Below are 19339 nucleotides of genomic sequence, written 5' to 3'. Positions count from 1 at the left end.
CTGTGCTGCACATGCACGTGCAGGACAGGCCACAGCTGGCAGTTTTAGAAGGGACTACATTTCCCATCAGCCCCGTAGGGCGCATCAATTTTCTCTTTTTCCCCCAGCGCAGTTCTCGTGGTTTGCCTCTGGATCAGCTGGATGAGCGCGCGGCTGCGCAGCGTGGTTGTGTGTTTACTCTGAAAACACTGGATTAGGAGCTTTTTAAACACAAGTTTGTACTTTGACTATTTTTGTTTTATTATTTGTAAAAAAAAAAAAAAATTAAAGTTATTATGTGTGAGAGAAAACTCTGGATAAGTTGGAGAAAAGGATTTTAAAGGACACATTTGTTTTTTTTTCCTTCCTGCGTAAAGACTGAATTGAATCACCTGGAAGGACAGACAGACACAGACAGACAGTGTGTGGACTGAAGCTGTGAGACTGTAGTTGGACCGACGAGCCTCCACTGCCAACGCCTTTCCCCCCCCCCCTCCCTCTCTGTGTCCGTGGCTGTGAAACTTCATCGAGCCAAACACGCTGGTTTCCCTTCAGCTCATGAAGAGCTGAGAGCCACACACACACCGAGAGAAGTCACCTGAGAGCTACACAGAGAAGAATGGGCTGCACGATCAGCGCCGAGGACAAAGCTGCAGTGGAGAGGAGTAAGATGATTGACAGAAACCTGCGGGACGACAGAGACAAGTCCTCCAGAGAAGTGAAGCTGCTCCTGCTCGGTATGAACCACAACACTCACTCCTTGTCTCTGCATTGACTAGTGTATATCTCGAAGTTGTTGCACTCTTTCACTGCAGTTTGTAGTTGACCCACTCCTCCTCCTCCTGCTCCTCTTCCTCCTCCTCCTCCTATAATGCAGCTGTGGCTCCTCATTCCCTCTCTGACGAGCAGAAGTAAACCAGATGTTGGTGCTGACAGGCTTTTCTCTCCTGTAGAGACGTAGGGAAGACGTGCTCTGTGTTGACAAGTGTGTCATCGCAGTAGTCTCATGCAGGCCTCTTTGACTCCAGCGTCTGTACACAACCTGACAGCAGCAGCCACTGATCTGGGTCAACACATCTCAAACACAAAGAAATGACAAAATAAAAGATTTTTATCTGAAATCCTACAACTGAGAAGCAGCAAAGTAATGACATTATTATTATCAGTAAAGGCCAAAGGTGTTTTCAGGTTGCTGTGATTAGACCAAAATAGAGTTTTGTGCGGCGATGTTGAGACAGTTATTAGATAGTAAAAAATGTCTGATTCAGATATATCAGCTGATATGTGATTGTTTTTTAAATTGGCTATGATTCCTCAGATGTCGTTATCAAACCGTTGTGACAAAGACATTTGTAGTCTGTTTTTCAGTGGTCAAACCCCCCCCACTAACATCTGGCTTTTATCTGCCACTGGAAAGGATACAATCAGCTTTATACTTCTGGTCAAAATGAGTCTGATGTTTCGGCATTTGCTCTGTGCTAATATCTTCTTCTTCCTCTTTATTTGACAGTTTAAACTTATGCTGCACCTTCTCTGGCGCAACTTTATGGCACGCATTGAACTTCTGGGTGTCGTTGTGTAAATAGGCATGAGCATGTGTAACAGCGATTTTTCTTCGCAATGTGCAGGATACATCACTAGAAACATAGGAAGGTGAGAGAGCTTCTCACTGTCCAGTGTGTGTACCACAATTACCTCTTTTACACCAAAATTAGCAGGTGTCCGGGTTTTTTTTTTTTTAAACCTCCGATGAGTCATTTTTCGATATCACTAACGTATCGGACACCTTGCTGTCTTGTTGCATCTTATGAAGAAAAGGGTTAGGGTTAGGGTTAGGGTTACCCTAACCCAATCACAGCTATTTACATTCAAGTTTAATGTGGGTCATAACATCGCATTAGAAAAAAGTGTTTGGACTGCTGAAATAAAGAAGAAGAGGAAAGTAGTGCATTCACCTAGATATCATGTTTTATCACTGACTGTGTCGACTATAGAGTCATTTGACCTGGGAGTGAATGCTGATTGTATTCATGACCACTGCAGACAAAAGGCAGAACCCAGTCGTTGGTGGGTTTTTTGACCAGTGGAAAAGAGGCTGATGTTAAACTGGTATAAATTGAGGTTTGGTATTTTACAGTTTAAGCTTAAGCACAGATACGTCTGTGAAAGGCTCGTGTCGGCTGATTTTTATTGGCACGACTGATGAAGGACTTGGCTTAAGTTGTGATATGTATTATTCTTCATCGGCTGTACTTGTAGTAATTTAATTCAACTTATTTTACAAAGTGTTTTCCATTGAGGACTGGTCTGTTCATTTCAGTTTGTCCCAGTGGATAAACACTTCGGGTACCTGAAACCATCTTCAGGTTCAGAGTCATGATGTCAGCACCCACTCATCAGGATCACTGACCATCTGTAGAGTCTCTGTTGGTTGGTATTAATGAGACACTGATGCTGACACACCTCCCATAAGGAGGAACTAAATTTCTCGTGTCAGTTTACAAGAAGTAATTTAACTCCACATCCTATTTTACAGCTGGAAATGTGTTTGTGTGTCCACCAGCAGATCCCAGATTTGTTTCTACTTTATGACCCCCTGTGGCCATTGTGTGGTCCCGCTTTGTGAGCAGTGACGTTATCTCCTCTGAAGATCTTTTACAGGCACGCAGAGAAGTGAAAGTTTGAGAAAAGCTTCTTCAACAATCTGTAGCTTTTCTTTTCTCTATCCCCTCACATTTATTTGAAGTCGTCTGTCGTCAGCAGTTATCATTGTTCTGCTAAATCATCATTATTGGTTTAAGGTGGTTTTTTTCCGTCACTTGGGGACCTTATGAAACAGTGGGGAACTTGCCAGAAAACCCATTTACACCTCAAGCATGATTGTTGCAACATGAACCTTTATCTGGTGTTGTTTCTGGCAATCTATTGAATCTAAAGCCAATATTCACTCTCTTTTAGTTCTGTTATTTTCTCGTCTCCTGAGGGAAATATCTGGAAATTTAGCTGCTCAGTCCTACACTGTGTTCTGCACAGTGAGAGTGAAGCACAAGAGTAAAGGGATGAGTCGTAAAACCAAAACAATGACCTTAAACGGTTTTGTTTTGTTTTTTGTCTCTTCTATTATCGTTGGGTCTTGGATTGCTTTGTCTGTTTTGTGATTATTTGTTTTATGTGGGACTCCCTTGAAAATGAGTGGATGCAACTCAAGGGGTGTATCCCATTTGAATAAATACATTTCACAATCAATCAAATTAAAGATGTTAAAACGCTGTGTAGAGCCGAGGATGATTCTCCATTCATCGTTACAACTTTCTATTGTTAATATAGAAATATTTATTAGATATCCAGCTTTAACTAAACCTGATCTCCGAGCAACGTGAATGAATACTTCATAATATTAATCCTAATATTCTAAAATGAAAATCTAATAATAAAAAAATTTAAAAATGCATTTTAGTATGTAGAAAATATGATGTTGAAACAACCATAAAAACTAGAAATGTTACTATACCAGCATCAGAAATAACTCTCATACGGCCTTGGTTGGGCATCAGTGGATATACAAATCTATGTACCGACCCAATACTACTTATTTTAATTATATTATCTAAGTATATATTCAGGAAATCGCTTCTTCTTTGCCGCTAGCAGTTGCGCTGCACTGCCACTGGCAAGTACTATTTTTAGAGAGGCATGAGGAAGGGGTGATTTACAATAGTGAAGCGTTCGCCAGAGCTAGCTAGAATATAGGCAAGCAATAGAAGCTAGGCAATATTTCACGCTGGAAAGTCCCACAATTAAAACGGCAACATGTACCATGTGCAAGTCGAGGGGTACGTGTCAAGGGTTTCGCTTTAAAAAACAGTTTTGGAACAACTCTAATAAAAATAGTCATTTGCAGCAATGTGTTGATGTGACCTGATTATACTGATGCACTGTAAAGTTCAGGCGCTTTTGGTTGAGAAATTCACATGTAAATGTAAAAAGACACTTCATGTCAAACATGTGATATGATGAAGATACTCAGACATCTGGGGGTATTGACATGCTTCAGTTTTCAGAAAACAGTTTTACTGAATCATCACTTTCCTGTATCATGCCAGAGTTGTATTTATCATCTTGTAAGTTAAAGTTAAATTAGTGATGGCCTCAAATATGTGACCAGAATTAATAATGCAAAGTATTTAATTAAATAGACAATTCAGAGTACAGACGCAGCTTTGGATTTAGCTGTGGGCAGGAAGTCATTATTATAGTCATTCATATGGCAGGTCTTCTTACTGTGTGATGGATCTGAGCATCAACATGCTGCATCATTTGACTTCACTCATGGTGACAACATGACTGACATATTTCCTCACAGTTTGATAGTGTTGATGAAACAGTCAGTCACGGTGTATCAAACTGACGTTATAAGAACAGATGAGCTGTGTCTGTGTGACTCAGACAGTGTCTGTGATTAGTTATGGAGGCATAAGTGGTGATTCTTTTTTAGTGAATGAACCGCCATGCTCTAAAACTTACAAATGTTTAAAATCCCAATAAATCCCATTTAACTGATTTTCATACAGTACAGTAGGTCTCAACAAATGGATCTTCAGTGTATTATCATTTAATTATCACTATAAGAGCGCACACGTTTTTACCCTGCATGTCAGGGTCTGAGGGTTGTTTTCAGGCTCTACTCCAGCATTGTTTAATCAACAAATATCTAACAGATTCAATGCAAAATGTGTTGTTCAGCAAGTTTTAATGTTTCATTTAGTTATTGGTCTTTTCTGTAAACCAAAAATGTTTCTGAAACTGGTAACTTAATGTCAAGAAATAGGCATGGGTGTCCACCATTGAAGTTAAGCATGTTTATCAAATCTCCAGATATGTGATTCATTTATTCTTCAACTGTTTTTCTGCTTTTATTCTCAAATTAAATCTTGAATTTAATATGAAACCTTCCCATCAGAGAGTATATGTTTGCTGGGATTTACCTTGATCTATCAAAGATATAACAGTATGACCAGTAAATCTACTTCGCAACATTTCAGAGCTTCAAAAGTTTCCACAGCTTTTATTTTACTTTCTCATCTCAGTGTTTAGTTGGTGTATTGCAGCAAAATTGCATTGTTTTATATTGTTGTGTGGAAGATGAGCTGTTTTAAGTAGTTTAGCCATGAGTGTAATGACAGAAGTGAAACCTGAAATAGACACAGATGTGGTTCCTGTAAATTTGGGTGCTATAATGTCACAATGCAGGCTAAAAATCTCATTGTATGGAAACATTCATTTATTCATTTTCAAGTCTCCACCACAGAGTTTGGGGGGGGGGGGATTTTTCCAGGCAGCGCCCACCACTCCATGTCTGTGCTGGAACGAGAGAGTTATGGGGGGAAAACAAAGAGGAGTTCAGCTGCCGTTCTTTATGCACAACCACAAAGCAGGAGAGCCAATGCACCCTTCCAATGAAAATGTTCTCCTGTTTAACCACAACCAGTGAAAAACAAAAAAAGTGAATTTGAGATTCCTGTTAAATGAGGCTTGGTTCGGAGTCTGACTCGTGTGTGGGTTTGGACGACTTGGTGAATGCTTGTGTAAAGTTAGTTTGTGAACTGGCAGCAGGACACAGTTGATAATCAGCCAAAAAATGCCATGAATGAGAGAACTGGTGGCTGATGGACCAGAAGATGGGGAACCATTAAAATGTGTCCTCTCCTCCCTGTCTGTCTGAGCGAGCCGAAGTCTCTTTTGCTAGTGACAGCTTAACCCAAGAATTCAGGGAATTAATTCTTTTTGGCCAGTCATCTGAAAACATTACTCTACTATAAGCCTCCGAGACAAAATTCATCTGTTAAGGATTCCTGAGTAGTGGAGCAAATGTGTCTCACCACCTTTTGGGGGGAATAAAGTGCTTAGATAATCTATACCCTTAAGTACTCTCAGACTTACTTATGGTCAATTTAAAAACAGAAGCAGGTATTATTATTAGTACATTTCATTTTACCCATTGTATCCATATTTTAAATTCCAGGGTTGGAAAACATTTTCATCCTGCAGTTCTTGATGATTACAGCAGTTATATCAAGGCTCTACTGCCTGTGTAAACCCAACTCAGATGTTTATGGAAATCATTTCTCACAATAGTCTGAGTTTGACAGTTAACGTACATACGAGTTTTCATGCCTCTTTAATTAAACCACAGCTATGAAAAATATATAATTCCAGGGTGAGTCACGGGGCGGCAGTGTCAAAGCACTGCAGAAAATATTTTAAAAAATATATATTTTGCCAGCTATGGTACTGCAACCCAAAAAGCATTTTCTTCATTAGTCTGAAAATCTGTTGATCTGTACCCTGCCTCTTGCCCAATGTCACAAAAGGATAAGCATTATAGATAATGGCTGGATGGAAGTCTATTATTTTTGGACTTGAATGCATAGAATTGAATTTGTTGCATTTATAATCTACACATTATATTAAATTGAAGCAATAAAGTGGTTGTTGATTAATTAATTGACAGTGTTTGAGCTGTGGAGGGATCACATCTGTGCCACTGCTGTTTTTAGTGCCTGCCAACATCATGGGGAGGAACTGATCAGATCTGTCATTATTATATAAGAAGGAGGAAAGAAGAGCTTGAAATAAAGAATCTTTCTGATCAGTAAACAGGAGGTTTTTCAATAGGGTTGTTTTTTATTGTTCATTTGTTCATACACATCTACATTACCTCTATTTTAAAGAGATAGTTGATATGAACATAGAGTGATTGTATCCTCTGTACAATACAGTTTGGTCTTGGTCAGAGAAACAGCTATTGAATATTTAGATGGGGGTAGATTTGAAGCATATACTGTGTTTCTATAGCCCCTCTGCTCTCTAACACCCAGAACAGCTTGATGTTTCGGATTGTCTCGACAATGGAAAAACACAGGCTCTGCCTGAGCATGACAACTGTTTCCTGTTTGGCTGTCGTTGAAATACTGTAAAGGTCAGGGACGTGCAGAGGATGTTTGAGGAGCAGGGGCCCAAATTCATAAAGGGCAATTTTTGTAAATATTTAGATGGGCTTTATTTCAAAAAGGCTGACCTTAATGGTGCTTTAATTCTTTGATATGAAACCTAATATCTATACTGGTCTCTTGCTTGTGTGTGTGTGTGTGTGTGTGTGTGTGTTTTGCATCAATTGAAATATCAAACAAATAGGAACTGTATAATTATAATTTTGGTGTGACCTCAAACTTGTCACACTGAATCTCACTGTGTGTGTGGTTGTGTCCATACAGTGCTTGCTGCTGGCAGAAAACTAGGTGGGAGGAAGGGTAGAGGACATCGCCCGGGAGCACTAATCTCTCGACTTGATATTTTCTATTTATTTAAAGGTCCAGTGTGTAAGATTTAGGTAAAAGGGATCTATTGGCAGAAATTTAATGTAGAATAATCCTCATGATGTTTTCACTAGTTCATTTCATCTAAATTGTATGAATTGTAGTTTTCTTTACCCCAGAAAAGCCCCTTTATATTTAAATACTTTATATTTACATCGAGGGGACCCTCTATACAGAGGCTGCCATGTTTTTTTACATTAGTCCAGACTGGACAAACTAAACACCTCTTGAGTTTTTATGACAATTACAGGCTACCACAGTTTCTTTTTCATGTTTGGAAGCAGAGGGTGAGGTGAGGGGTGTTCAGCTGCAACATGCAATTTCAACACTAGATATCACAAAATTCTACACACTGAAGAAAACACCCCAGAAAAAGTGCACTTTCTCACAGGAGATGCTAAAGCTCCCTTTCAGCTCTGTCTATGCACTTTTGTGATTTTTGTGATGATATTTTATGATGTTTATAATTTTCTTGTTCTGGTATAGGCAGTCTGTCTTGATTTTTACAGCACACACACCAAACAGCATGTAGTTCATCACTGCAGTGGCTCCAAAGCTGCACTGCTTAGTGAGAGAGTTAGGGACTAACCAGGAATGTATTTGAGCATGTTTGTCTTTGTTTAAACAAGAATGACCGACAATTCATTTGACATCTGATCTTTCCAATTATAGTAAGGCTGCGGGGGCTGAACACTTTTTTTCTCAGAGATTTTTAGCTGCGTGAAGAGGGATGACTGCAGACTCCCATTAAATACATGTAGGATTTCCACATTAGCAGTAATCAGCAGCTAAAAAGTACTTTTAACAGATCTGCATGATTCTCACGCACATTTTGTTGCTTGCAATCTAGCTAAACAGCCATCAAAGATTTGAGGCAACCTCCTGCTCAATTGTAATCCTTCCTTGCCTTCTACCATCCCATCGTAAATGGCACCCTGGCCTTCAGGGTTTTTGGTTCCACAGACTGTAAATCAAAATGTGATTGATAAATTCACTGCAATTTCCTGAACAAACACATGCTACTATAGAGGTGTCAGGCCTTTTGTCCTGGTTATAAATGGTTATAAATGGTTACATATCCTAACCAGTGGGTTAGCAGGCTAAACTTTATGAAAAAGTATGACTGGAGAAATCTTTTCAGTGTCCTCCTCATTTCTGATGCATACCTGATAGAAAGTGAATTACAAATTTGAACTAGAGGAGAATATTTATAAATCAGAAGATAATAAATATTAATGAAAGAGTTCAAATGTCCAGTTCATTATATAGCACAACATCACACTAATACACAAGGGAGTACCTCCTGACTGTATACGTTCCCTCAGGCTTCACTTAAATGCCTGCAATTGAAATTCATCACAAGGCCTGTGTTTGTTGAATGTTTTGACATAAACACACTCTGCACACTGTATGATTAGATGAGATCAGATTAAGTTCAGCCCTGATAAAATGCTGCTTCGCCGTTGTCCGTGTGAGAGGAGAAACCGGGGTATTATGTGGCAGCATGTTTGTTCTGCTGTATGTTGCCTCATATATCCACTGTCCTTTTTCAGGAGCTGGGGAATCTGGGAAAAGCACCATAGTAAAGCAGATGAAGTAAGTTCCAGTGCACATGACGTTATATCAAACTCCTACATCCTGCATGCTGATAAAAGAAAGGCCCTGCTCACTCCTTGTCTCAGCTGCAGCCCTGTTGTCAGAGGTTAATAGTGAGAGGACAGCTGTGATTACAAACAGGGCTCATCTTTGTGGAGTCGGAGCCTCGTTCTGCTCGGCTCATGAAGAGGAGGAGGCTCTGTTTTTCTAACATGTCAAACAATGACCACAGAGGCCAACTGTAGCCTGGCAGAACCTGAATAGACTCCCCCAGTTCCCACATTAGGCACGCTGCATGCTCACTGATGCTCCTCTTCCAGCACTAATGACAGTGAAATGTTTCAAATCTGTAATTTAAAATTTATTAAAGCCATTGTTCCTGCTGTCAAATATTTATCTGGACTCTGAAAGCTAACTTTTTATCTCTGTGTCAGAATCATTCATGAAGATGGCTACTCAGAGGAGGAGTGTAAGCAGTACAAAGTTGTTGTGTACAGTAACACCATCCAGTCCATCATGGCCATCATCAGGGCGATGGGCCGGTTAAAGATCGACTTTGCGGATGCTGCACGGGCGGTAAGAGAGTTACACTTGACATTAAAATGTGACTTACAAAGAGCTGCACCCTCATTCATGATATGACTCAGCACAGGAACCGTTTTACAATGAGAGCAAAAAATACTGTCTTTGTTTCCAGGACGATGCCCCTCAACTGTTTGCCCTGGCGAGCTCTGCGGAGGAAGGGGTGATGTCGGCCGAGCTGACGGCCATCATTCGGAGGCTGTGGAAGGATGGCGGTGTTCAGGCCTGCTTTGATCGATCACGAGAATATCAGCTCAACGATTCTGCTGCATAGTGAGCACTTCTCCACATACACACCCCTACAGGTTTCATCAAGTAACTACAGGCTTATTAAATCACTCAGAAAGGATCAGCATATTTTACATGGTATCCAGCTGGAGTTGATTTTGTCTAAAAAGGAAACTCGGCACTGTAGTTCAGTGGTTCACTGTTGCTTCACAGCAAAAAGGTTGCATGTTCTGTGTGTGTCTCTGTGGGTTTTCTGCAGCTTACTCCCACAGTCCAAAGACATGCAGATTGGAGACTCTAAATTGACCATAGATATGACTTAAATGGTTGCTTTTCTTTGTATGTATGACGCTGCAACACGCTGGGGACCCTGCCAGGATTGGCCCCTGTCCCCCCTTATCCGTAAAGGATAAACGGTATACAAAAATGGATGTTCAGTGGTGTTGGGGAGTACGACTGCATATCTGTGGTTCAGAGGGAGCTGTGTGAGATCCAGTAAATGCCCTCAAGTGATGCCACTGGAGTCAGTGTCTTTTGGGGCTGAAGACTGCAAGTTTGAAAATGAAATAAGTCAGCAGAGTTTGAAATAAGTGAGTTTACCAGACCTCTGTAACTTGCTCCTCATCTCTGCTTAAGGCTAGCAAACTGTCTGGTGTTGTAAGAGTGAACTGCTAAATCAATGGAGTACTGTTTGGAAAGCCCCAAGAGGGATGAGATCATGTCACCACCTGATTCCAAGTCAGATTTCTCAAGAATTGTAAATAAATCACGTCCAGTTTTCTGGATAATTCAGGGTGAAAAATACTCAACTTATCAGCCCTGTCTGAAACTGCTTTGATGATAGTGAAGTCTGAAATTGCATCATCCATCTTCAGGCTCCTTTCTAACACATGACGTGTGTTGTTTGCTTTATTATTGTGATACTTTCACAAGGAGGGTGACATCTTTGACCAGGAGCGTTTTCCTCCTCGCTGTCTGTATTATTTTCACTCGAAATTAAAGCAGGCAAGATGTGTCTTGTTCTTCATGATCCTGTGTCAGCTTGTTGCACAGTTCAGTTCTTGTTTAGCATTCCATAAGAAGGAGAAGCGGAAAGAAGACACGTTGCTCTTCAGACACCACGGTCATTAAATACTGCCCTGGGTTTTACATGACTTATCAGACACAGATAAAACCCAGGGATTTCTGCTTCTCTACTCTCGACGTGAAAGAAAAAGCAGCCTAATGCGAAGGTGTGACTGACGTCTTCTTTGTTTTGAAAACAGCCGAGCTGTCATGGCTCTCGGTGCAATTTGTCCACACTATGAGACAAGAGGAACCAGTGGAGTTAGTCTGTTTTTACTCAACCCGCAAGGAGCCAGTGTTTATCATGCACCAAAATATAAGCCCATATTTAGTATCATTCTGTGAAGTCCTCAGACGAGTGTCTGCAGAACAAGCTTTCCACTTCTTCTCCAGACATAAATGTGAAAAAATATATAATATTTTTCATACTGAAAGTCTGGAAAACAGCGTGGAACAACGGGTGCAGTGGTTTGCACTGTTGCCAGCACTGTTCCCAGTTTGAATCCTGGTTTAGCTGGGGTCTTTCTGTGTGGAGTTTGCATGTTCTCCCTAGGAGAGCCTGGGTTTGCCTCAGGTGCTCAGATACTCTAAAGAGGTGTGACTGTGAGTGAATGGTTGCTTGTTTCTGTATTGGCCCTGGGATACATTAGCAACCTGTCCAGTGTGTACCCTTCCTCTCACCCAATTTCAGGGAGGATTGGCTTCGGCTCCCCCTGCGACCCTCAAAGGATAAGCTGAATAGGTATTGGATGGATGGTTGGTAGGAAAACCCCAGATAATGTAACCATGTGGTTTTTTAAAGCACTGCCTACTGCAGATACTATTTTGTGTTGTCTAAGTAAAATTTGTGTTTGGAGGATCATCTTCATACATCTGTATTTTGTGTCTTTCAGCTACTTGAACGACTTGGACAGGATCTGCCAGCCAAACTATGTCCCAACTCAACAGGATGTGTTGCGCACACGCGTGAAGACCACTGGCATCGTGGAAACCCACTTCACCTTCAAAGATCTTTACTTCAAGTTAGTACGAGCTTCAATTTCAATTCTTCTTACTAAGGAGCCTGGCCTGAGGTGGGCTGTGTTTGCTCCATCAAAAGAACGTATTAAGCCTTTATGAGCAGGGAGGACCTTACTCGATTTATTTTATTGAGCAGAACTTTATGTCATTATAAGCTTAACACAGTGATTCCCAACCCAGTGAATTTAACATTATGATTCAAGGTGTGAGATTATTAGTGGGGACTCTGAGCAGCAAAATTCTGCTTCACTAAATGATTTGTGTTTTTACCCGCCACCGGCAAATTATGAATCCAGGCTGCAAGGAGACATGCCTTCATTATAATACATTTGATTTTACAAATGATGAGAAGTATTTCTTCACCTGGGACAGAACTTTTTCTTTATTTTAAAGTGAACACCTCTTGAAAAAATACCTTGACGTAATTAAATTAGTATTTTCAAATTGCAGAAAACCCCCCGATGTTATTCAAGCCAATGGAACTTTTCATGTGGGTCGCCTTTTAATTGTGTCATATCCACATTACCATCTCTGCTATAACTTCTGGGGCAAACGATGTATGATGGAGAAAAGTTAGCCAATGAACAGTTTTTTCCTTCCACTGTATTTGTCACTTGTAATGGATTGATTATTCTTTAAATAGATTCCATTTTGCATGAACATGATTTGTGGCTGAGTCACTTCGGCTAGATTTCCATCGGCAACAGTTGAAGTGAAGACAACTACTCCCATGATCCCACGCTGCTTCACATCATCATCAAACTTTGTTTTTTGTTACTGTTCTGATTAAGAGACCCATAGCAGCCATAGTTACATGTTTAATGTTGAGAATGCATGGTCATTATCTCAATTTACATCCTAGTGTTGAAGTGTCTCTTACTCTTCAGGTTGTTTTGTCTTTGTTTATCATAGGTAAGTTCTTATACAACAAGATCATTTTTTTTGTTTTGTTTGTGGCATCAGCATGTTGGTCGCAGATGTTTTGTTTGTTCGGAGCTCTGTTCCCTGATTATCAAACCTCTTGTATAACTCACCAATGCTGCTGACTGGCATTCAGCCCCAGAGTGACCTACCTTTGTAGCAGTTAATGTGATTACAGAGCTTCAGTCCTTTCACATTATTTTGTGGAGCTCCTGTACTTATAAATATTGGTGAAACATTAACTGTAATAGCCCCGGCCTGCCTTTGTAGCCCTATAAAAAAACTGCTCTGGATCTGGGAGTGTGTAATTACTGGATTGGTGTTGAAGCTTGCAGCGCTCTTTCATTTCATTTCTGCTCAGTGTAGATTCAGTTCACCTCCAACGGCCTCAGGTGGAGACAGAGGCAGCAGACACAAACATGAGATTACAGAGTGAGGTCACCAGCATGCCGTGTGTGTGTGTGTGTGTGTGCATGCTCTTGACCTAGATTTGCACACTCATCCTCATAAAACAGTTAAATTAAAATGAGCACATTCACTGTGAATTTATTCATGCAGTGTGTGTGTGTGTGTGTGTGTGTGTGTGTGTGTGTGTGTGTGTGTGTGTGTGTGTGTGTGTGTGTCTTCAGGATGTTCGATGTTGGGGGTCAGCGCTCAGAGAGGAAGAAGTGGATCCACTGCTTTGAGGGAGTAACTGCCATCATTTTCTGTGTCGCACTCAGTGACTACGACCTCGTTTTGGCTGAGGATGAGGAGATGGTAAACGACGATGATGATACACTGTGGTTTTTTGCTTCATATAACACAAATAGTTGCTGCTGGATTTTATGTTTCCTATTAGAAGTTCAACAGCATTTTACAAATAAAAAGAACTCGTATTTCACTGAGCAGAGCACAAACCCCCGCCAAGGCCCCTGATGAAACCACATTGAAACTGACTAGATCCAGATTTTTCTTAGACCAAATTACAGTCATCATCAATCATCCCAGTTTTTAAAAAAAATCAAGATCATATAGTTTTATCTATCTATCTATCTGGAATTCAGTAATTATATTGATACATTCATTTCACTTGTGATTTTCACATGGCCCCACACTGCTCTTTCCTCAGAACCGGATGCATGAGAGCATGAAGCTTTTTGACTCCATCTGCAACAACAAGTGGTTCACGCTTACCTCCATCATCCTCTTCCTCAACAAGAAGGACTTGTTTGAGGAGAAGATCAGCAGGAGTCCGCTCACTATCTGCTACCCTGAGTTCTCTGGTGAGACCACCAACGCCTGCATTTATATTTTTATTGTGTCGTCACTCCTCAACTGCTGGTACTGGAGGAAATATTTATTTATCCATCAAATGTATCTGAGCTCTTATCTGTGTATTCATGCTCTTGATTGATTTTACATATCTGATTTAGTTTGTGTAGTAAAACTTATATATTTTCTAAAGGAGCTTTGAATTTAACCTCTCTTCGTTATGTGTGTGTGTTTTACCAGTTGGACGCTGACTGTGTTTCCCCTTTTCTGTTTTATCACATCTGAACTGATCCACCATGCAGCCAATCGAATTAAGTAGAGTTTGAAGATTTGAAGATTCATGCTGACATACCATCACTCTCAGATTAACAATTATTTACTGTTTCTGCTCTTTTAGATTTGTCGGTTTATTTAACCCAGACTGCACTAATGTCCATGATGAATGCTGACGGTTTTATCTTCATCAATCTGCTAAACAGCTGAACAGAGAGTCTCGTCTCATTGACTTCAACATGTCAGTAAACATCGCTGTACACAATAGACGCAGTCATACTTCAACAAATTATCAAAGAAAAAAAAGGCTCTTGAAAGGTCGTCAGTAATTCCAGGCGCCTCTGTTTCTATTTTAAATGTATTGCTAACAGTTTTCTTTTTCCACTTCTGATCAAAACATGAGCCTGAAGCGCCACGTGTCCCACAGAAGAATAAACAATAATCTGCTCAAATGAATAATAGCAACTATTGTCAACACTTGTGTTTCACTGGAAGTAAACAGAAAATATTCTTTGTCCAGAGGAATGTTGTGCCTCCGTGCAGACAACAGACAGTGGCCGCAGACATTATGTTTGAGTTGTCCATCCATCAGTCTGTCTGTCGTGGACACGATATCTCAGGAAGGCCTTGACGGAATTTCTTAAAATTTTGTGCAAACATTCATATGGACCCAAGGATGAACTGATTAGAGTTTGGTGGACACATGTTTTTCCTTATGAATGTAACATCGCAGGATCTTTCAAATTTGTCACATGTTCACTAGACTGTATTAGCTGATTAGATTTTAGTGGTTAAAGGTAAAGGTCACAGTGACCATGTATGATTCTGGAAAACAAATGTTGACAAAAACTGCACTGGTTGGTGGAGAAATACAACTGTGTCATTTCAAGCTTCCAAATAAATTATGACCAATATCTTTTTAATAACTGAGATTTCTTTAATAAAGGTGGGAACGCATATGAAGAGACAGCAGCTTATATCCAGTGCCAGTTTGAAGACTTAAATAAAAGAAAGGACACCAAGGAGATCTACTCCCACTTCACTTGTGCCACGGACACCAAGAATGTGCAGTTTGTGTTTGACGCCGTCACTGATGTCATCATCAAGATTAACCTGAGGGAGATCGGGCTCTACTAAAGCATCAGGCCCTGCAGGTCAGCACACAGACTCTTTATGCACAGTGCAGGAGAAATTTGGTTCGAAACATAAAGTGAAGTATATGAAATGATTCCCTGTGGTCCACAGTGAGCGGGAGACATTATACCTTAAACTAATATCATGATATTGTTGGGTAATTTTGGAATAGCTGTGATTATATGATAAAGTACTGAAGAATACTGATTGTTAATTGCAGCAACAGACAAAATAAAACATTTGATTCATTAGACCTGATGTGATTTGAACACATCTACACAACCACAGTTTTTTTTGTTTGGAGCCGAATCCTCAAATTCACATATATTATTGATATATGTATATATTAACAATATAGTTAATATCATGATATGGTCCATTTTAATTACCCTGAAGCTTATGCAGATTATCATCACATTTGTCCAGAGTGAAGCTCCATGACTATTTAATCAATTGCATAGAAATTTGCTGTTTGATATGACTGAATGCTCTGCGAAGGGTTCGATCAACCAGCTACAAAATCATCCCGAGATGATGAAATGAAGCCAAATACAAATGGGATATAGTTTCAATTAAATTAGTTGAATGGATTGTTTTAGTGTTATTGGATCTATTTTATTAATTTTTTGAATTTGTATGCCATGCAACGTGATCAGATCCCATATCTGGTTCAAGATGTCACAATGAAAAGACAGAGAGACACGGAGCACTGGTTTTAAGTTCAGTTGAAAGTGCTGACGTGAAACTCTTTGGTAGTTTTTGTCTGAAGTTGATAGGCCAAGTAAAAACTGATTTTATAAATTGGATGTTAAAAAAATACATATTTTAGAAGTATGAATCTTTTTGTTTTGTGTTGAGAAACAGGATGACATGTGTGAAAAGCCCAGGACTTCTAAAGGTTTATTTATGAACTGATACATTTAATTAAGTAAATGCAACTAGATGTTGAAGCCACATATGAATGAACACTTGAATCACCATATTGCTGATTATTTTTATTTTTCCCTGCAGATGTTGGGGGGGATCACCAGGACGTCTGGGCTGGTATGTTTTGTTTGCAGAGAGCAAATAGGAAAGTAGGTGTTTCTAAGGACTGAGTTTGTGGCCATGCAGCATGCAGGACATAAATTCCACAATCTGGGGACTTGCTACCATCATCACTTTTGTCTTAAAGTATTTTAAAAGCAGAACATACTGGGAGGAAGTGGTAAGTGGGGGAGATTTGTGAAATTGAACAGTGGACGGGCTGGCAGGTAAAGCCCCTCTGACGTCTCTGACACATTCATATTCTGTCTGTCACCGGCACATGGACCAAAACGGATTTTCTCAAATGTATTACTGCATCACACAGCTTCACAGCTGAAATGTAAATTCCACTCGCTTTTGATTGTGTTGCATCTTCCTTTCGCTGTAAGTCAATCTCACCTTGCTTTATTCAATATTTTCATTTTATTTCATTTTAATTTAGATTTACAGTTATATAGTGTTTCCACCTTTGGACGTGTGAATGCCATAACTTATGTATGAGAAGGAGTTTTGTGTGGGAAGATTTCATGTATATAACAAATCATTTTGGGTTTTGGATTAGTAAGCATAAGTTTCATGAACTCACTAGCAACAATGCTGTCTGCAAAGTTATTTTAATTTTAACTAGACCACATTGTATTTATCCATATTTTTTGTACTTGAGACTCATCACTGCAAATCAATTTGTAAAGGGAGACCTTTTTTTTCCAAAGCAGTTTAAATATATATAATATTCACTTGCTGAAGGTCAATGTAGAATTTCATAAAGGTGATATTTTAATCCTGTGGATATAAGCAAAGCCATATCAACACCTACAACAACAAGACCGGGATAGTGTCACATGGACAGAGGCTGTATTTGTGCTCTATGGCTGTGGCCCTCACATACCACTGAGGATGTGCTGCTGACGTGTTCTGAAATGCTGCAGTAGATGATTCTTTCTGTCAGGTCAGTGTGTTCCTGCACAGAGACGACCTGGCGACCAACTCTCGCAAGATTAAGAATTTAAATATTTATCTCACTTGTGCAGTTGTATTGGTTTATTTTGACGTCATTAAATGATGGCACAAAGTTTTCTCACCTGTACTTCTGTTAGTTAATTCCAAAATGGTACCACAGTAACACCGATCACATGTTTTCCACTGTGAAGATTTCTATGCACACAGATACATTTCAGACACATCTGGATTCACTGCTCATCAATATCCCCCTGTTGTCTTTACCCTGTATGCAACCTCTGTAAAGGAGTATGAAGCTACTTCTAAGTTTATTAATGACATGAGTGATGAAAAAATAAATTCATACTGTTTTTAATCTATATGAGAACATGCAGGGACAGATTCTTATCTTTGAGTTAAGTTGAAAGGGTATCACAGGTGATGCTGTGTATTTTTCCATATGAATTCCATGAAAGGACCAAAACTGACTGTGTGTCGCACAATAGTTTCTCTTTTCTCCGGTTAAAGGTTCAGTGTGTAAGATTTAGGTGAAAGGGAACTATTGGCAGAAATGTAATGTAGAATAATTCTCATGATGTTTTCCCTAGTTCGTTTCATCTAAATTGAATAAATTCTAGTTTTCTTTACCCCAGAAAAGGCCCTTTATATTCAAATACTTTATATTTACCTTGAGGGGACCCTCTCTACGGAAGCCGCCATGTTTTTTACATTAGTCCAGACTGGACCAACTAAAACCTTTTGAGTTTTTATGACAATTTAAGGCTACCACAGTTTCTTTTTCATGTTTGGAAGCAGAGGGTGAGGCAACATGCAATTTCAACACTAGATATCACAACATTCTACACACTGTACCTTTAAGTTCCAACAAAAGGGGAAATACACACGCCTAACTATTACTAAATACATATTTTGTACAGGGCGTCTGTGGGTTAAAAATGTCATCCAGTAACCAGAAGGCTGGTGGTTCAATCCCAGGCTCCTCCAGGCTGCGTTCGGGAGCGTCTAATACATTAGTTCCTAATGAAGACATGAATCTCTAAAAGCAGCTCACTCATGCAAAGTTTTCTTTTCGAAAGAGGCAGAATATTTTTCAGAAACAGCCAGGAGCTGTGTAGTTATTATGAACTGTTACTCAGACTGGATTAAAGAGTGTGTTTGGTTTGTTTTCAGCTCCAGTGAGTATTTAAAGCAGCGGAGCAATGTCTCTGGGATCGAGTCAAAAGAAGCTACGGTGATCATGTTGACTGGAACAAATGACCAGGTGGGGAAGTGTGGATCCAAATATGTTTCTAATCTTTTCGTGCCACAGAGGACTTAACTAGACGGCTTCAACTGTATTGTTGATTTTGCTCTTTTTGTGGTATTTATTGTCATATATAAAAATTTTGACTAATGAGGCTTATCCTTGAAAATCAGCCGGGAGATTTCACCTTCTGTTTTTAGCAAACTTTTGACTGATTTTGACTCACCAAGGACATATTTAATGATCCATCCATTATCTATACCACTTATCCTTTGAGGGTTAGCTGGTGCCAATCCCAGCTGATATTGGACGTGAGGCGGAGAACACCCTTGACTGGTTGCTGGTGTGTCGCAGGGCCAACTCAGAGTCAGGCAACCTTTCACAATCACATTTGGACAGTGAGGAAGCCAGAGTGCTCAGAGAAAACATACGCAGACACATGGAGAACGTGCAAACTCAACACAGAGAGGTCACAGTCAAAGCAGGAACCATCTTGATGCGGATGCCAAACACTGCACACCCGGGTTTGCTGTATTTCGTCTGGAGCATGCTAACACTGACAACATGCATCTTTAAAGATGGGACTCAAAGTGCTCACTCACATCCAGCCATACACTTGGTCTTGTCAGCTCCACACACGCATGATGAACAGTCCCTGCACAATTTTACAGTAATTCTCCAC

The 19339-nt window shown here is 39.9% G+C and overlaps 1 protein-coding gene across 1 annotated transcript; it reads left to right on the top strand.

The window, feature by feature from the left end:
* Positions 1-73: 73 nt before the first annotated feature.
* Positions 74-17773, top strand: gnai3 (guanine nucleotide binding protein (G protein), alpha inhibiting activity polypeptide 3). The gene is made up of 10 exons (XM_020089037.2): positions 74-214; positions 357-716; positions 8909-8951; positions 9386-9527; positions 9649-9806; positions 11720-11848; positions 13397-13526; positions 13879-14032; positions 15241-15448; positions 16440-17773. The coding sequence occupies exons 2-9, from the start codon at positions 599-601 to the stop codon at positions 15429-15431; spliced, it is 1065 nt and encodes a 354-aa protein (XP_019944596.1). The 5' UTR covers positions 74-214; positions 357-598; the 3' UTR covers positions 15432-15448; positions 16440-17773.
* Positions 17774-19339: the final 1566 nt, after the last annotated feature.

The sequence above is a fragment of the Paralichthys olivaceus genome, chromosome 6, assembly GCF_024713975.1.
Source record: "Paralichthys olivaceus isolate ysfri-2021 chromosome 6, ASM2471397v2, whole genome shotgun sequence".
NCBI classification, from domain to species: Eukaryota; Metazoa; Chordata; class Actinopteri; order Pleuronectiformes; family Paralichthyidae; genus Paralichthys; species Paralichthys olivaceus.
This window is presented reverse-complemented; position numbering and strand designations above follow the sequence as displayed.

Bases quoted from the DNA above. Each gene is read 5' to 3' on its own strand.
- gnai3 (XM_020089037.2), top strand. From the start codon at position 599: ATGGGCTGCACGATCAGCGCCGAGGACAAAGCTGCAGTGGAGAGGAGT. The intron at 9,528-9,648 runs GTAAGAGAGTTA...CTTTGTTTCCAG, and splicing joins TTGCGGATGCTGCACGGGCG to GACGATGCCCCTCAACTGTT. The intron at 13,527-13,878 runs GTAAACGACGAT...CTCTTTCCTCAG, and splicing joins TGGCTGAGGATGAGGAGATG to AACCGGATGCATGAGAGCAT.